General features: G+C 38.8%; 1 protein-coding gene across 1 annotated transcript in view; it reads left to right on the forward strand.

Moving 5' to 3' along the window:
• The window catches only part of LOC139134453 (uncharacterized), a 37,015-nt gene extending 17,489 nt beyond the window's left edge, over positions 1-19,526 (forward strand). The window contains exons 11-16 of the mRNA XM_070701314.1: positions 3,736-3,924; positions 12,524-12,742; positions 15,663-15,866; positions 16,701-16,838; positions 17,944-18,131; positions 18,656-19,526. Of these exons, the coding sequence (XP_070557415.1) occupies positions 3,736-3,924; positions 12,524-12,742; positions 15,663-15,866; positions 16,701-16,838; positions 17,944-18,131; positions 18,656-18,706 (989 nt within the window). The 3' untranslated portion in view covers positions 18,707-19,526. The remainder of the gene's footprint in view (positions 1-3,735; positions 3,925-12,523; positions 12,743-15,662; positions 15,867-16,700; positions 16,839-17,943; positions 18,132-18,655) is intronic.
• Positions 19,527-20,013: the final 487 nt, after the last annotated feature.

The raw sequence follows: 20,013 nt of genomic DNA on the forward strand, positions 1-20,013 counted from the left end.
CTGCTGAAGATCATAGCCACTAACGAGTCCGATAAGTGGAAAAATAGTTGAGGTATTTACGATTTATTTCTTCCGCCAGTTTATCGACTTCTCTCAAGTACCAAGAATCATTTTGTAAATGTTCGCCTTCTCTTTTAGAAATACTGTTTTCAAGGTTATTTGTGTAGGTACGTGTATAGCATTTTGCTAGAAGTAAGAGCAATATCAGAGCTTTAAAATGATACCTAAGAGTCGATTGTCCAACGCAGAATAAAAATGGTAAGTGATTTTGAAAATGTATGTTTACAGAGTGGCCACACAACTGTTCGAGATAATGACAGAATTCGGTGCAATTAATCGTTATTTCACAAACGACATCCGTATTGCCATGAAATGTGCAACGCCGAGTGTTTTGGCAAAACCCCTCTACCACAACTGACAATGTTTTTGACACAGATGTACGATAATACACGACCAAGCTATATGAATGGTGCAGTGGAGGAGTCCATGACAAGATAGATTCAAAACACTGTGGTGAACGTAACCATGGACGCATGTGAAGGTTGCCAGGAAACACAATGTTTACTGATGGCGCGCTTGCCGCTGATTGGCTAATGACAGGAAGAAAATATTATGGTATAGCATCGCCAATTTTGGAAATGACCCGGACTGTCACATAAGACGTGTTACTTCAAAACATTTGAAACCTCAGCAGTGTTAAAGCTCCATAAGCTGTATCTTTTGGCTATTTTTTCAGAACTTTTGTTTTGTGGTTTGCCTACACTTTCTGCATTGAATCCCTAATCTGTAATTTAATGCCAAGTATTAGCATATCAACACAACCTGTTGAGTATAATCTACATTGTTATTGTTGAAAATTGCATTCAAGTCCGGACTAGAATTCATTTGTAAACAATAAACGATGATCACTACACACATACAAGCTGTGTTGACAAAAAGAATACTCGAAATTTCAGCATGACAAACGGATTAGGGTCAGACATGGTAGTTGATATACAGAAGCAGAATACTGAAAAACTTGCCACAAGTTACAGCTTATGTCCCTTTAATTCCAAGACTCCCAAGACCTTCTGTGGACTGTGGAACCTCAATCCTACAAGCCGAGGACTGTTCACTTTGTCTCAGAGTCTGACTCAACTCTGGAGCCTTGTGCCGCCCCAGCTGGGATAAGTAGCCTGTAAATTTTAGTTTGTTCTCTATCCCTTGACTTAGTGGTTTTGTTTTAAAGGAAACTGCTGAGTTCACCGTTTTTCTCACATAACAATACATATAAAATATGTATTGTTTGATCATTTTACCATTCACATATTATGTGAAAGTAAAATGATCATCTGCATTATTAATAAGTAGGTGGCAAACAGAGTGGTCCACTTTGACCCCAGCATCGATATAACAGGGTTCACTGGCATACGGCTGCGGCACTACACACTGTACAACTTTTGGTACAATGTGACAGATGAGAACAACACCATCCGCTATCGAATTTCAACTGGGCAATGGAAAGAAAGGACACTGCGATCTGGCAACTACAAAGTTCCATCACAAGGGCATCTTCACCAAAGGGTACCTACCAAACTGATCAGAGGAGATCTTCACTGTCTTCAGGATCCTTCTCGTCTCGAGCCCCCTGTGTACAAAATTGCCAACCTGCGTGGCAAAGAGGTCCTTGGCACATTTTATGAGGACAATGACACTGCCTTTGTCCCAGCCAAATACATTTATGGCCAAGCCTACTTGTCTCTCAACTTTACCAATCTGGGACACGAGGTTAGAGGTATTGATGCCATTGAAAGCCCTGTCCAGCCCGTCCTTGACGGGGTACATCAATGGCCTGTCCACATGATGCTTTGCAGGAAACAAAGCTGAGCGGAGCGCCCACAATAATGATTGCCTTCTTGTTTCTTAGGCAGCAGGTAGCGGAATGTAAAAGCTGCCTCTCAGGGTCTGATATCTAGCGATGTCAAGCCAGAGGGTGGTAACTCCCTCAACCATCCAGCCTGAGCCCCTCTGTGTCCACTCTTCCAACATCTCCAGGAGATGGGGAAGACGACGTCTAGCACCGGATCTATCTCACTGGCCTTCAGGAGTACCACTTACTTGTGGCGAAATATGGGCTGTTGGTAATATGGGAAATCATCTGGGTTGTCAAGCCTAAGGAGGACCCTCATCACCGACTGGAACTTTAGGCTGCCATAGTCCCGAATATCTTTGATGAGTCTCAGTCTGATCAGGGATCATACACCTTCCCAGAAAACTCGGAGGTCAGTTCAGAGACAATGACCTTGGGCAACACCCATCTTCCAGCTCTGCAGGTAGGACCTCATGGTATAATGTGTGTGAATGAATGTGAGGCCATCATCCGTACCAGGTCCTTTGTTATTAGTCATAGCTAATACGTATACTTATGAGTAATATATTATTTGTAGCATTTTTTTTTCTAGTATAAAATTCAAATGTAGTCAAAAAGTGGAAACACCTTAACTCAGCCAAAAAGGCAACTCATTCTTCTAAACTGTCATATCCTGGTTTCTCTACCTCATCATCTCACTTTGCTCCCTCTTTCACTTTTCACTGTCATACCCACACCTCTACACATTAAGCTGGCTCCAAATGCCCACCCACACTTCAGGCAGGCTTTTGAGCCACAACCCGGTCAGAGACCAGGGTAGTGGATCATACAAAACTCATTTATGCAGCTCCGGCCGCACATCTGCCAAGAGCCAATCAGCAGCCACTTGTACACATCTTCACCCTTCATCACACAATGTAAACCTCTCATCACTCATATATCTAACAGTAAAAAACAATATTCTTCAAATTAAAAATTGTGCCAGAACCAGGGGAGTAGAGGGGGAGTAGAGGAGTCAGACCTCCTGCCTCATCGCCACTAAAAAGGCGTTGATGTTTTGATATTTAAAAGTAAAGATAAGAACACCAGAACCGGAGGTGATTGTGCTCAAAATGGTTCTGGGACCTTGTAACCACGGAAAAAAGTCACTCACCCCTAGAGTGATCCAAAACCAGTGCCTGTTTTTAGGAGATTGGAAGCTTGCATTTACCAATTAAGGGAAATAGGCACCTCTTTAAAAAAGAGCCTATTTTTTTTAAATTGGTAAGGCTCCAAGGCCCTTCTCAAGTGATCCTGGATTTTGGAAGTTTTTGGGTGGGAGCCTCTATTTGTTGATGTCAGAGTCCCATACCCTGGTGGTGCTCCAGAACCGGCAGTTTGTATACTACTGTCACATAATATCTCAGGCCAAGAAAAATAAAATGTTTGTTTCTCATCCTAGCACGCATAAATTCAGACCCGCTGCGACAACCTTTTTTTCTGCTCATAGGGAAATAAAAAGAAAAAACCGCAAAAATACACAACGATAGCGCATAACACAGTGCTGTATAAAACACAAAATAACTGTAAACAAAATAGCTGACATTAACAGTACATTCAGAACTGTGCACGTATATTAGGCTGTTAAAACTGCATTGCTGTACTGAAAGTTAAACCACAGAACTGTTGCTGTACTAAACTACTAAAGCAACACTGTTGTGCATTTATCTCTGCTTGAATTCCTATATTCTTTTCATGTTTTTTCGCGTTCTTGTCGGTGTCGTTGAAGAATAAACAAAATTGAGCAGAAAAAAACGCGTAACCGCATCATTTTTGCAATATGTCTAGGATGAGAAACAGACTTTTTATTTTTCTTGGCCTTATTTTTATTTTTTTATCATTGTCAGTCTGTGAAGATGACAAGATTAAATCTCACGGTGGTTACATCGTGTCGAATTTCGGTTATGTTTATCCAAATATGTACACCAATAGTCATCCTTCGAAGTGTTCATTATCAACGTCCATAGTGCGACAATACAAGGGCATATATTTGTCGTTTTTGTCTCTCAACTTTTCAAACAAGACTGACACGAACCGTAAGTATTACCACAGAAATAATGATACTTTTGTAGCTTAAAATAGTCCAATGATACGTATACACTATTTAGAGACTCCAATATTACTATGATATAAAAATATATCAGCATTTATTGATACTTATTTGACTTGAATTATGCAATACTACGTTAAAAACTGTTGCGCACATTGGCTTTAAAGTTCGAAATAAATACCAAAATTTACATGTGGCCTTACTCATGTTTTTAGTATACACATCTGTGCATACATGAATCGCATGCGCGCATCCATGTCAATCGATCCATCCAGCCATGGATCCATCAATCCATCCTGTCGTGTTCTGATATACACCGCCCTCTATCAGTAGAGGAAGTTTACTGTTCACCAGAGGTTCATGGGTAATTTTAACTGTAACAATGGCGGGAATCAATAAATCACTGATCGTGTTATAAAGTTTAATCTGGTCTGTGGAGTTAAATCTGAGCCATCCGGGCGACATATTACACATCCGATCATCAATCCATCCAGCCAGCTGGCCAGACATACAGACAGATATACAGACATACACATACATACATACATACATACATACATACATACATACATACATACATACATACATACATACATACATACATACATACATACTGTTATGTAGGTCATTTCCCCCACACTCATCATGACCTGAGTCCAATTAGTCTAGAACATTCTCAAGGTCACTGCCCTTAATGACCTCACAACCTTGAATTCAATTAGTCATGTTTGGAATGTTCTGGAAAGTTGATTAGTTGTGTAAGAGAGATAATTTTAGAACAGTAATTAGCATGTCAATAAAAGTTCTAGACTGTACTTATATGCTCTTATGTAAGCGCATGTGTATAAAAGGGACGTGCACAGCTTCGTGTCTCTTGTGTGTTACTAAACTCCAGCAGTAGTCATTCTCAAGACTAGACTTTTCAAGACCTTCACTGCCAACGCTGGATTTATACTGTGGACTTTGTGCAGTTTCGAGCCTGCAAGCCAAAGGACTGTTCATTCATCCGACTGACTATTACAACTCTGAGACTGGAGCTCTGCCGTCCCAGCTGAGATAAGTAGTCTGTACACTTTTAAAGCTTGTACTCTATCCCTGACTTAGCAATTAGTTTTATTTTCGTAATAAATTTTGTTTAAACGGAAACTGCTGAGTTCACCCATTTGTTCGTTTTCTCTGCACGTAACAAAATTGGGGGCTTGTCCGGGATACGAATATTTTGAGCCGTTTGACAACATTTTGCCTGCCTTTATCAAAACTACTGTATACTGTGAACTCAGCGAAATTCAATCATGGCGGAATTCAAGCCAGACGAATTTATGGATGACCTTGATCAGGACACATTTAATTCCCTCAGAAAAGACAACCTCATAGCACTGGCCAATTTCCTTAAAGTAGATGTCAAAAGATCTATGCGCAAGCGGGAAATACAGTACCACATTGCAAAACATTTAGTTAATTGAGGCCAATTTGGGGAATCCACCTTGAAAGATTATGAGCCCGAGTCTGCCTTTGAGCTAAGAAAATTAGAATTGGAAATTCAGGCAGATTTGGAGCTTAAAAAATTGGCATTAGAAAAAGAAAAAATACAAATGCAATTACAAATGGAAGAAAGACAGAAAGAGAGGGAATTGGAAATGAAAGAAAAAGAATTGCAAATGGAAGAAAGACAAAGGGAGAAGAAAGAGAGGAAAAAGAAAAGGAAAGAATTAGCAGAACACCGACTGCAGGTAGAAAAAAACGTTTAGAGCTTGGACAGTCAGGAAAATTCTTCCCTTCAGACAAGTTTGACATCACTAAGCATTTCAGGTTAGTTCCCCCTTTCCAAGAAAAGGATGTTGATAAATATTTCCTTCATTTTGAGAAAATTGCTCAGAGTCTGGATTGGCCTAAGGAGTCCTGGTCTATGCTTTTGCAGAGTGCTTAGGTGGGTAAAGCCAGAGAAATTTACATTCAGTTGTCAGTAGAGCAGGCTTCAGATTATGATTCTGTGAAGTAATTAATTCTCAAGGGCTATGAGTTTGTGCCTGAAGCTTACCGTCAGAAATTTAGGGATTGTGAGAAGGTGAAGGATCAAACTTATGTTGAATTTGCTCGAACAAAAGAATAACTGTTTGATCGTTGGTGTTCTTCTGAAAAGGTCAGTCAGAATTATGACAAATTACGACAGCTTGTTTTGATTGAGGAATTTAAAAGGTGCATCCGGAGTGACATCAAGACATTTATCAATGAACAAAAGGCAGATACATTGGAGGTTGCTGCACGTTTGGCCGATGATTATTCATTGACTCACAAATCTTCATTTCTCAGCAAACCATCCCAGTCCTTTTCATACAGAAACAATGCAGGTAAATTTAACTCCTCCTTTTCATCCAAGAATTTTTCAAAGGACAGTAGGAAATCAAATGTCAACAGTTCACAGAGTTCAAGTAACACTCCCACATCATCAGATCCCAAGTCTCAATCTCCTTCTGACAAACAGTTTGGTACACTTTCTTGTATTTATTGTAAGAAAGACGGCCATTTAATGTCAGATTGTTTCAAATTGAAAAGAAAACGTAAAGGTCAAAGTGGTCAAAGTGGATCTAAGCCCACCGGCTTTATTTCTTCATCAACTCAATTAGAGTCTAATAATGTGTGCAACACATTTTCTGAGGTTGAACTCCTCTCATCCCCAACTAATGAGGTCAAGGTCAATTCTTCTCAAGATAGCATTATGGGTATTTTCGAACCATTTATTCATGATGGTTTTATATCACTTTCTAGTGATTTCTCTTCCGCTACCCCTGTCAAAATTTTAAGAGATACCGGGGCGTCCCAGTCTCTTTTGTTGGCAGATACCCTGCCGTTTTCTGAAAAGTCATTTTCAGGTTCTAAAGTTGTTATTAAGGTGAAGTACGACGAATTACGTCAAAATTAAGTTGTGGTGTCATTTTCTTGAAACTTTGCACAAATATTCTTGGAAGTTGTGCAAGTGCAAAAATAAAATAAAAAATGGGGGTCACCACGCTCGTTTCCATGGAAACGGACGTTAAAATGGCGTCGTTAGAAATAAATAAAAATGATATAATTCACTTAAACTAAAGAAAGCAATTATAAAAAGCTTAGCAAATGAGTTAATTTTAATAAATACCAAGAGTTAAGATGCATATCTATCGAATGTATAGTTTTCATGATGTTTGTAAAGAAATTTTTACATAAGTATCGATTACAAAATGACGATATCGAAATTATATCACTACATAATTTTCGAACTTTCTTTCTGTCGCTTTGAATGGTGTCATTTTGACCAAACTTAGCGAATAAAATCCTGACATAATACCATTCAGTTTACACTTTTAATAAAAGGGTGTCACCACGCTACTTTTTACAATATCTCCAGGTGAATGGGTAATATGCGCCATGTAAATGGGAGAGAAATGTTAATTTTTCGCTCATATTGAATAAAAACCAGCTTCCTAGGGGGTCAAAATATGACAAGGTTATAGTTCACATGTATTTCTAAGAGACTGGGTCAAAAAATTAGGTAAAAGCGCAATTTCAACAATGACAGGTGATATTAAATACATGCACTACAAAGTAATCCATTTGCGTCAGGCTGGAGTTAAATCTGCGCAGAAACGTTCTAAAGCGTGTGCGCGTCCGAATTCGTCGCCCTTTACCTTAAGGGGGTAGATTGTAATGACTACTTTCCTGTTCCTCTCCATAATGTCTATTTGTCTTCGGACTTTGTTTCTGGACCTGTGACTTTAGGTATTAGGCCTTTTTTGCCTTTTGAAGGGATTCACCTTCTTCTTGGAAACGACCTTGCTGGGGACAAGGTCATCACTAATCCACTTGTGACTGATAATCCTAGTTTAGATTAGAATCCAGAGCCAATAGAGGAAGAAATTCCCGGTTTTTCCCTTCGTGTGCAATTACTCGAGCCATGTCAAAGAAAATTTCTGAGAATCAAAATACTCTCAAAAATAATGTCACAGATGTTGACTTAAATGACACCTTTCTCAGTCAGGTGTTTGACACGGATCATTCCGTTATCCCTCGTGGATTTGAAACTTCCAGTAAAACTTCTGCTGACCAAAGTCAGACATTTTCTAGATCAAATCTCATTGCAGAACAACACAAAGACCCAGATATTTTGTCTTTGTTTGACAGGGTAGATGATGAAGGTAAAACTTCAGATAGCTCTGTTTTCTATCCTGGGTTGGTAACACTGCTGGTGGACAGAATTGTCCCCGAGGTTATCGTTCGCCCAGTTAAAGCGATGAAATTCGTTTCTTCGCTTCGATGTAGTGTGAATGTGCGATGTATGATAGTGAGCATGCGTGCGTGAGTGCTTCACGAACTCTACAACGTGTTGAGCGGTCTCAGTCAGAAAAATGTAACAACTTAGCCGGCTATTGAACCACTCTTTTTTGGGAGTGGAGATTTAGCCGACTGGTTCTGTCTCTGGCCTCTCAGCTAGGCGACTGATGCCGTATGTTGTGGGTTCGAATCCGATTGAAAACTATCCGTATACAAAATCTGGTATTCTCATGCGTAAATGGAGACCTCCAGATGTTTTGGTTGATGACGATTGGGCTATAAAACATCAAATTGTGGTTCCAAAGCCCTACCGTGCTGAAATATTGCGCCTTGCCCATGAAACCCCCTGGGTTGGTCATTTAGGAGTCAGGAAAACTTATCATAAATTTCTCAGTCACTTTTATTAGCCTAATCTCAGGCAGGATGTAGCACATTTCTGTAAAACTTGTCACACATGTCAAATGGTAGGAAAGCCGAATCAGACCATTCCAAAGGCCCCTTTACAGCCAATTCCTGCATTTCAAGAACCATTTAGTAGGATACTAATAGACTGTGTTGGGCCCCTACCAAAAACAAGATCAGGAAATGAGTACATGTTGACAATTATGTGTACATCAACTCGGTTCCCAGAAGCCATACCATTGAGAAACATAAAGACAAAGACTATAGTGAGAGCTTTAGTCAAATTTTTCACTTTATTTGGCCTCCCTAAATGTGTCCAGTCCGATCAAGGCTCCAACCTTATGTCTGGTATTTTTCAACAAGTAATGGATCAGCTAGGCATTAAACAGTATAGGTCATCCACCTATCATCCGGAAAGTCAGGGTGCTCTTTAGCGATTTCATCAAACTTTGAAAAACATGATTAGGACGTACTGTTTTGACACAGAGAAGCAGTGGGATGAAGGAATTCATTTTCTGCTCTTTGCTGTTAGAGAGTCAATTCAAGAGTCTCTTGGTTTTAGCCCATTTGAGCTTGTATTTGGACATACATTCCGTGGCCCACTTAAGCTCGTTAAAGAGAAATTCCTATCAGACAATGATGATTGTCTGAATATTTTGCAATATGTGTCAGATTTTCGTACAAAACTCTCTAAAGCATGTGAATTAGCCAGAGAAAATCTTGAGTCATCTAAGCAGTCATGGGTGCGTTTGGGCGTACCGTTCTCGTCAAGAGAACATCCGACGGGGGCGAGCTTCCGATAGCTGTTCTTGTTCTTGACGACCAAACGACACACCGCCTCGCTTTGGCAGAACTTGGTACAAATGTGATTATAGTCACGGCAACAGACAACTTTCACGAAGGAAATCCTGTTCCGCTATATTTTAATCATCGTTCATACATAAGCTTTACCCAAATATTACGTTGAAGACGTTTGTTGTACATTTGTACAACAGTTTACTCTCAAAAATTTTCGACAACTCTCCAAAAACGAAAAACATCAAATGTTTGGAAAGATCAAACTTGTAATAATAATACACCTATCTCGACTTGTATCCTGAGACGTTTTTCATACAATAGCAACATAGCACTGACATTTTCATTTCGCGCGGCTCGTTTCCGCCATCTTGTTCTCGTCTGCTCCCGGATCAGACCAGGGTTGTGTTCTTCGTTCTCGGAACAAAGATCGGCTATTTCCGGAAATGTAGCGAAGAGAATCGAGTGCGCTCGGCACATCCGAGCACCGTTCTTGTGTCGAGAACAGTGCGCCCAAACGCACCCAATAAAATCAAATATGATAAAGCACCTCAAAACGGAAGTTTGAACCAGGTCAAAAAGTTCTTGTTCTACTTCCGGTTCCTGGCAAACCACTCCATGCTCGTTACTTTGGGCCATACCTAATTGATAAGAAATTGAGTGATTTAAATTACATCATAATAACACCTGACAGGCGAAAACAAAAACAGCTATGTCACATAAATATGCTTAGGCCATATTTGGATAGGGATAATCCTACTAAAACAAAGCCTGTCAGTGCAGTCAGTTCAAACCATTATGAAGATAGTGATACTGAAACTGACTTGAGTGAAAATACTCTAAACTCAAAGCTGGGCTCGGTCAAGCTTCAGAACTCAGAAATCCTGGAGAAGCTGGAGTCTACAAAGTTGGCACACCTCCAGCCGAACAACAACAACAGGTGAAAGAACTGCTCCACGAATATAAACACCTGTTTCAAGATGTTCCAACGAGGACAAACGTCATCTACCACAACGTTGATGTTGGGGACAGTAAGCCTGTAAAACAACATCCATACAGACTGAATCCAACAAAAGCGAAATATCTCCAGGAAGAAGTCAAATACCTGCTCGACAATGACTTTATTGAACCCAGTAAAAGTAACTGGAGTTCGCCGTGCATACTTGTTCCCAAATCAGATCACAGTTATCGTATGTGCACGGACTTTAGGAAGGTCAACACTTTAACAAAGACAGACACTTTCCCAATCCCGAGGATTGATGACTGCATCGACCGAGTGGGAAAAGCCAAGTATGTGACGAAATTTGACCTACTGAAGGGATTTTGGCAAGTCCCTCTGACGGATGGTGCTCGTGAAATATCCGCCTTTGTTATACCAGACGGATTGTTCCAGTACAAGGTGATGCCATTCGGAATGAAGAACTCTCCGGCAACGTTCCAACGGATGATCAACGACGTCATATCCGGGCTAGACGGATGTGCAGCTTACGTTGACGACGTCGTCCAGTATAGTGACACCTGGGAGGAACACATCAAGCTCATGCGGAAGTTCTTTGAGAGACTGAGCAAAGCAATGTTGACTGTCAACCTTGCCAAATCTGAGTTTGGTTGGGCGAGGGTGACTTACCTCGGACATACTGTAGGACAGGGTGAGGTAAAACCTGTTGATGCCAAAATCAGTGCCATTTCAAGTTTTCCCATACCAAACTGCAAACGACAACTAATGCGCTTTCTCTGTATGGCTGGTTACTACAGAAAATTCTGTCCAAATTTCTCCACAATTACTGAGCCTTTGACTAACTTACTAAAATAGAAAGTAAAGTTTGTTTGGTCAGAGCAATGCCAACAGGCATTTGATACACTTAAAGCCATACTGCAAAGTGCTCCAGTGTTGTCTGCACCAGATTTCACTTTGCCATTCAAATTAGCTGTAGATGCTAGTGATACGGCTGCTGGTGCTGTTTTATTGCAAGAGGATAGTCATGGTGTAGATCATCCTGTTTGCTATTTTTCACGCAAATTTAACAAATCCCAGAGAAACAACTCTACAATTGAAAAAGAGTGTTTATCTTTGATATTAGCTTTACAGCATTTTGAAGTTTATGTTACTTCTTCAAATCAGCCAATAGTGGTTTATATTGATCACAACCCTCTTGTTTTTCTGCAGAAATTTAAAGGCAAAAATCAGAGATTGCTAAGATGGAGTTTAATGTTACAGGAGTTTGATCTTGATATTAGACATATCAAAGGCAGAGACAATTTAATTGCAGACTGTCTCTCTCGTATTTAGAGTTTATTGTTGTTCACTTTCAAGAAATTTTACTTTAGAGAAAAAAAAATTTTGAGTACTTAAATCTTTTTCAAGATTACATTTGCAAAAGAAAGATTTTTCTTTGAAAAATTTTCTTTTTTTGAAGAGGGGGTGTGTTATGTAGGTTATTTCCCCCACACTCATCATGACCTGAGTCCAATTAGTCTAGAACATTCTCAAGGTCACTGCCCTTAATGACCTCACAACCTTGAATTCAATTAGTCATGTTTGGAATGTTCTGGAAAGTTGATTAGTTGTGTAAGAGAGATAATTTTAGAACAGTAATTAGCATGTCAATAAAAGTTCTAGACTGTACTTATATGCTCTTATGTAAGCGCATGTGTATAAAAGGGACGTGCACAGCTTCCAGTCAGACTTTTGGGATCGTGTCTCTTGTGTGTTACTAAACTCCAGCAGTAGTCATTCTCAAGACTAGACTTTTCAAGACCTTCACTGCCAACGCTGGATTTATACTGTGGACTTTGTGCAGTTTCGAGCCTGCAAGCCAAAGGACTGTTCATTCATCCGACTGACTATTACAACTCTGAGACTGGAGCTCTGCCGTCCCAGCTGAGATAAGTAGTCTGTACACTTTTAAAGCTTGTACTCTATCCCTGACTTAGCAATTAGTTTTATTTTCGTAATAAATTTTGTTTAAACGGAAACTGCTGAGTTCACCCTTTTGTTCGTTTTCTCTGCACGTAACAATACATACATACATACATACATACCACTTCTATCTACTAAAGTTTTGAATTTCATCTTGCCGTAGCCACTTGTAACGTACAGGAAAACGTAAATCGAGAAGGGGGAGACATGAACGATGGACATCATTTCAAGGTGTGGTCTGCGGAACAATGTTGCCATGAATGTCGTCTCAAAACTGGATGCCAAGCTTGGTCCTTCGACAACATGTACGGTCAAACTAGAGATAGCTGCTGGTTGAAGAATACAAGACCGAGTCCAGGGAGATCTTATCATTTTGATTCAGGTCGGTACAATCATAATTTTCTTCAGGAGAAAATCATTTGAAAAGTATCTGAGGATTAATGAAACGCTAATCGGGCGCCAAAATATTCTGCGGGCACTTTTGACCTGTTAAATTATCGCGGTAGTTATAAAGTCATACTGTGCTATGATCTTTACAAGTGCAATCCAACATATGAAATTGCCAGAGAAAAAAACTTTTTTAAGTATCTAAAGTATTTAAAACTTTTTAAAGTATCATTTATTGACTGTATTAATTTTGTAAACAAAGAGACAAAACCGTTCTTAAATGGAAAATATGAAGACAAATATTGATGTATATTGTCTGGCCCAACCGCTTTGCATGGATCAGAGGACTTGATTACAATGAAATCCGTGACTAAGTGAAAGTAAAAACGAATTTGCATAACTGCCATCGAGATAAAACAATTAAAATCGCTTGCACGTGGAATGCTTGAAGCAAGATTGGGGCCAATATTTGTAAAGAAATCGTTGAATTTTTTTGAAATAGAAGATGTGTCTGTCAAAATCACATTGCTGGCTACTATGGAAATAACGAGCGACGCGCTGACCATTAACGTTTATTTGTTGGCAAGGGCGAGAGGAAAGCCAAAAATTAAGCCTCGCCCGTTAATTTGGCTTTCCTCGAGCCCGCGCCCACAAATAAACATTAATGGTCAGAGCGGAGTCTGTTATTTCCATTATCTTATCAGCGAACCCAAGAAAACCGTCAAAATTTCCGAAAATTTCAGGAGCGAACGACAACTGGGCCCCAGAAACTGAGCAATACGCGACGCACTGTCACGCGCGCTGTAAAAAATTGGCAAATCCGGAGATGTTTTCAGAAAAAAAGTGTCTCAACTTGACCTACAAGTGCTCCATTTTATTTGTGATTGATTATGATCTACGTGTGAGCTGTAAAGTTACGATACTTTGAGTTGTTAATCTTATTATTCATATTCACGGGCATGTAAACAAACCATTACTGTGTATTTGTGGTCAGTGACATGGTTCAGCTCGACCAATCAAAATGCGACGGGCAGGGCATGGTAATATAATTAGAACATGTTTTACAAGGAGGAAGTGTAAGTACTCGTATCCAGGATTTTATTAATTCTATTCCACACTCTATTCGCATTATCTTCGGTCTATCAGAATTTTTAAATGTAATAACTTTTTTGGTCAATTTAAGAAGTTTAGTTAGAATATTTCTGTACGTTTCGTGCTTTATTTTGTAAAGGCCATGTGTGGGTTGTTTTTTTTATAAATAGCCTGTGTTTTGTGCGTACTGCTTTGGCAAGACTTTTGGAAAGCCAAGGTTTGAGAACACTATTTTTACAATTGTGAAGAATTTAACATGAACATGTTCGGACACATTGTCACGGAAAATCTCGTAGAACACTGAGTCTGCAGTATTTGGATCTGTACGATAATAGATAGTTGGCTATGTTACGGTATTCAAATCTTCCAAGACGCCATCTGGGTCATAAAACTTGAAATCAAAAACCTTATTTTCAAAAAATACTTAAGCTTTGTTATGACAGAAAAAATGAGTAATTGTCTGTGATATCAGACTGAATTGTAGCACGGTTGATAAAATACTCAGTAATATTTGTGACACAATGATCAATGATTGTACATGAGCTATCACTTACACGAGTATAGGAGTGTTGACGACTTTGGTGAAGTTATTGGAATTCAAAACAGTGTTGTACTGAGAAGCAGGTGTATTGTCACCAGAAGTGTCAATATTCAAATCACCAAGAATGACACGGTGTTTCCTTGGCACAGATAGCTGTTCAAGACATGTGTCTAGAGTGTCGAGGAATTTAAAAATTTTGTGTTTCGTTTTCTATAAATGACTCCTATTGTGATAGCTTTGTTGTTTACGGCAGTATTCACAATATCGATTCACAAGGCATAATACTGGTGTTAAGGTAGTATGTGCCTCGAAAGTGAAAGAGTTAAACTTTCGCTCAAACTTTCCTCAATGAAACTTTCTACCATCCTCTTATCAAATCAACAATAAAAATCGAGGGTCACCGTGCAAAGGTAGGAACTAGCGAAACAAATTACTGAATATTTTGCGATATTTTAAACTCCAAAAGTGTTAATTTTTCGGGGGGGGGGGAAATGAAATTTTGGATCTTCGAAAAACTAAGCCAGTGAAAGGTTTTCTTTCTCCAGGAGCTTCAAAACGAGCCCCCAAAAGTTGTAGATCAGAAAAGAATTGTAGAAATTAGAGAGTCCGCCTCTCTGTCACCGAGCCGCGCGCCGTCTACCTTAATGCGAGTAAAGGGCAGAAAATTGTGAACATACAATCCAACACCCCCTCGTCTTGAATAATACCGATTCGAAGATATAAATAGTACAATAGTACATTGTAAAAATACAACTGTCTCGTTACTCAGCCATGTTTCCGAAATCCCTAAAAACTGAAAGTTGATATTGAGAAGATCAAGAAAGGATACCAGTTCGTCGTAGTGCTTGACTAAAGATCTAATATTTACATGTATAAAAGATATAGAGTTTTGAAAATTGTCCGTACCTTCAAATTCGTTGAAGTGGTCGATGGAATAGGTAGAACAACTGGCTTGAAATGAGTCCCTTAAATGTTTGTAAGTTGATCAATCAATTTAAGACGCTGACGAAAATGGCTTCAGAGGATTCTGCAGAGGTCTTCTGGTCTGGCAATGTGGTCACTGGCTGTCTTTCTTACGTCGCCTTGACAGAGTTTGACATTCACCTACCCTCTATCCTGGCTCTCTATATTCTCATTTGAAAGTGGTGGAGATGGCATTAATGAATGAACAAGCTGGATGTTAGACATCGTCTGAAATCCTTTGAAAGGTTCAACTCGACAAAATGCGCGAAATATTCAAGGAATGTAATAGTTTTGTTTTATCATCCACCTTTTTTATTAGGATTTGTTGACGTATGCGATGACCTTAAAGAAAAACTCTTCCTATATAGCGATGGCCTGCTGCGTGACGTTGTATGTTCCAGGAAGCCGACATCAATACTGAATTTCTCCATAATTGGCAATATTGAACTAGAACTCATGATGGTGAACGATCAAACCTCAAACCAGCGAGGATTCAAAGCGTCATATGCAATGTTCTATCAATGTAAGTACTTACTGGTTATTTCATCGAGCACTTTGGAAGAATTTGTGCCTCGGGAAACATTTACTTACTAGCCTACCTCTCATAGTTTCACTATACTTTTTCTGATCTGCCATGTGTATGGATTCAAGCCTGTTCAGCAAACGCTGTTTCACCTTTTATTGTAAGAATATTTCGCCTCTCATTTAAAAAAGGTATAATATCAGTAATTTTGCATTTCAAATATTGGTACTTTTATTGATTTTTTCTCTGATATCAAACTTTGTACGACGACCTTTTCTTTTGTTATTGTGAATTGCGAGAATAGCTTAAAGATTTCTCGAGGAAAGGTTGAATACAAGTTAAAACTTTTCGGATTCGAGGAGTATAGCACGACAAGTAATTTGCATTTGTCTCGGAACACAGTGACCGTTTTAGCTACCCTTTCGGCAACATTTTATTGTAAACAATCTCTTTAGGAGTGTCATCATGTTTATCATATATCGGCAATCATTAATGTCAATACGACGATGGGAAGATGACAAGCATTTTTTTGTCGATTGTTGAATAGCTGTATCAGCCAGTGGCGGGTGTTTGCGCACTCAACAAATCATGAATTTAAGTGCTTTTTGTTGTCTTGTATTCAAGTCCTTGCAGTCAGGATGTGTCTTTTCTCTCGCTTGGTATGGATATTGAATTAAAAAGAAGATTAACAGAATTTGACAACCCCTTAGCCCTTCCGTTATATACAGCATGTTCTTCGAGAAATGTTACATTGACCTAACCCGCATACGTTTGTAAGTCATTGTATGAAACTATTGGGAATGACAAGTTGCAACATAACTTTTCTTTGATCAGCCGAGAATGGTAAATGTGTGTACAGCAGGGGCAGTAGGGAAGACTTCCTGTGCGACAATGGGCGATGCATTCCAAAGTATCTGAAATGTGACGGGGAGGATCATTGTGGTGATTTATCCGATGAAAGTCAATGTCAAGGTGAGTTTGGCGGTGCGAACGCGGTAAGGTTCGGAAACATGAATGGAAGTGTCAACGTGACAGTGAGATCATGAATGAGGTCCATCTGAAGTAATGAACACAATGTCTCACATCTGGACAAACAGGACATGCATAATATGGTTATGAAAACCATAAAAACTGGGGGCTATAAACTATAGGATCTACAGTATTAATAATGATCTTATTTCTCGAGACTATCAGACAAGAAAACGTTACATATCATCAAAATTGAAGGGGTCATGCGCCGTAACTTCAGCTAATATTTTTAGTATTTTTATCTACTTAGTAAGCAAAGATAACGTTATTGCTGCCGAAGGAATTCAGTCTTTCGTATAGCAAGATACAAAATTATACGAGGGCCAGATGTTTAGGACAAACCAATTAATTTTGGGAGTAAACATTACACTGTATTTTACCAACAGAGAGAAATAACAAACAAAACGAAATAACAGAAAATGCATGAAATGTTAAAGGTAGCGTTAACTTCAAAGTGATCCTCTACGTTTGTCAACCATTCCACAATCACCATTGGACTTGTTACGTTGTATTGGTCGTTTTTACGTATTTTCTCGCAGTCGTAAATTTTACATTTGGATCTAGGAATTCCGTGATACGAATGGCCGATAGGTTTTGACCGGCCGGATGCTTGATACTTGTGTGGTGAAATATTCAATAATATGCGATGATGCAAATATTTCAAAGCTACGTCGGAAACTTTGATGAGAATCTTCTCCAACAAGCTGTCTTGTCCCCTCAGAAATCCTTTCTCATGATAATTTGAATCTTTTTGGGTGCAACGTACACAGGACAAATTTACTGGACGAAATTGCCGTATAAAATATCGCAAACGCATTCAGCAGCAATGCTGCTGTTAGTGGACCAGGAAAAGACCGTAAAATTATTGTTTAATGTATGCAAATTCTCATATCATGAAAACATTGTTACCTTTTCAATCTTTTTAAAATCGTGAAGGTAATAGCTCTTCCCTTGTTTAAGAGCGAAAAATCGATATAATCCCTTTATGTTTCTTTGAAGATGTTTTATTTGCTGTAGAGACAATCCATTCTGCTCGATTTTGTTACAGACGATAACACGACCAAAAAATCCAATATCGCCGTGATTGCTGTTGTCTCTACCACCGTTGTAGCTGCGTTGCTGTTAATAGTCGTTTGTGTCGTAAGAAAGTATAAGATTTTGCGTCTGCGTCGGGAAAGTCAACAAGAATTTCAAGCTGTTAGCCAAGACGATGCAACTCCACAGAGAATCGAAACGGTGAGTTATGACATAATTAAGGAATTCATGAAGGGATATTTATTTGAATAACCGAGTTTTGATGCATGTACATTCGATGTGGGGACGAGTACAACGGAAACAAAGTAAAAAAAAGGTGATTTTGTTATTTGCTTGCAGACTTGCTATCCGATTGTCGGATTGTTTAAGAAAAAATACTGATCTGCTCAGAACGCATATTTTACCAAACTTTCCCTTTAAGGTAACCAAACAGCACCATGAGCAAAAATGCAGTCTAAGCTATTGATCTTATTTTCATGGCTTGGACGTCTTTGCATGACGCATTATTGAATATAATTACGTTCGCAACGCAAAATGGTATCAATCAATTTCCACATTAATTATATTTTATATTTTGTGAGATCAGGACTATCTCATTGCCAAAACCGTCTGTTAATATTCTTGTCAGCACTAAAATCCTTTATTTCGGTCGGAGCTTATCTGACATCGGATTCAACATACAGTCCACTTCATTGCTTAATTCTATTCAATTTTCTTCCACTTAGATGCATCTGACGACCTCAGACAAGAGCCCAACGGCAGCCCAGGACACGTGACTCGAAGGAGAAAACTTGTCGTCTGAGATGTAGACAAGGGAACGAAACAAATAGTTACTGTATGGCAATAGCACTTTTATAAGCAAGTGTGCTACATTATTGGTGTGATTTAGACGATACTACCACATGAAAAATCATGAAAAATGTTGAAATATGTTGTAAAAATCGGATATATTATAAGATATACTGTTCAAAGATACGACTCAGTCGAAATGCAAACAAATACCCATGAATGAAATGCTTGATTTAACCATAGAGAGTCGAGTCATTTCTCGACTGTCTATGATTTTAGCCCTACCACCACGGCAATTTAGCCCAAACCAGTTGATACGCATTGAGATTGTGAACCTGCTCGAAGGGAATTACGTGTGAACCTGCTCGTAGGGAATTACGTGTGAACTGGTTTAATAAAACAATCTGCTTCATGATGGGAATTTGTTCCTAAGTAGAGAAATTTGTACATAATTCTTCCTGTCTAGGTCCGGAGGTGAACATAAAATGTTAAAATTCTATTAGACTAAGTGTCTGAAAAAAGCTATTTTAATTTGGTTCAATCCGACAGTAAAGCGAATTATTAAAATCTACACTGTAATTGCAATTTCTTCATTATTGTCATCTGTCTCTCAGAATACCTAGGACCAAATACAAGCATAACCCTATAATTTTATCATCTAGCTATTATCTAGTTTTCATCTGTCAGTGGTTCCTTGAAAAATCCAGATAAACAGGAACTGTACATGTGTTAGTCCACATGGAATTTTGGGTTCTTGTTTTTTTATAGATGTTTGTTTATTTGTGTAATGTATGATTAATTCTGTATACAATAGAGAACTAATAAAGAGCTGTGTTTGTGTTCATGTTTGTCAATATAAAGAATGTTGTTTGTTTGTTTGTTTGTTTGAGCTCTGATAGCCACCGCACAGAAGCTGTGTGTGACAAGTGTGTGACACCAACACCTGCAATATAAATTCCATGATACATCCTGACACATACATACCCGACACACCACAGTCACACACATTACGTTTATCTTCAGTGCCATATTTTTTTAATTACATAATGTGACATCTCTGAATGGTATGACAGTTCAATACAAAGTCCTGAATTCATAAGTATTTCTGATGGAAGTTTAAGAAAACACACAACAAAAAGTTGGGAACTGATACATATTAATTTATAGTTTAAAATGAAAAAAAAAATAAAGTGCTGACTTCGACGGGATCACTGTAGTGAATTATTTGGAACAACAGAAAATTCAAGATAACTTCAAAGTATATATTTTCCACATGAACCAATAAATTAGGATT

Source organism: Ptychodera flava, chromosome 6, assembly GCF_041260155.1.
Source record: "Ptychodera flava strain L36383 chromosome 6, AS_Pfla_20210202, whole genome shotgun sequence".
NCBI classification, from domain to species: Eukaryota; Metazoa; Hemichordata; class Enteropneusta; family Ptychoderidae; genus Ptychodera; species Ptychodera flava.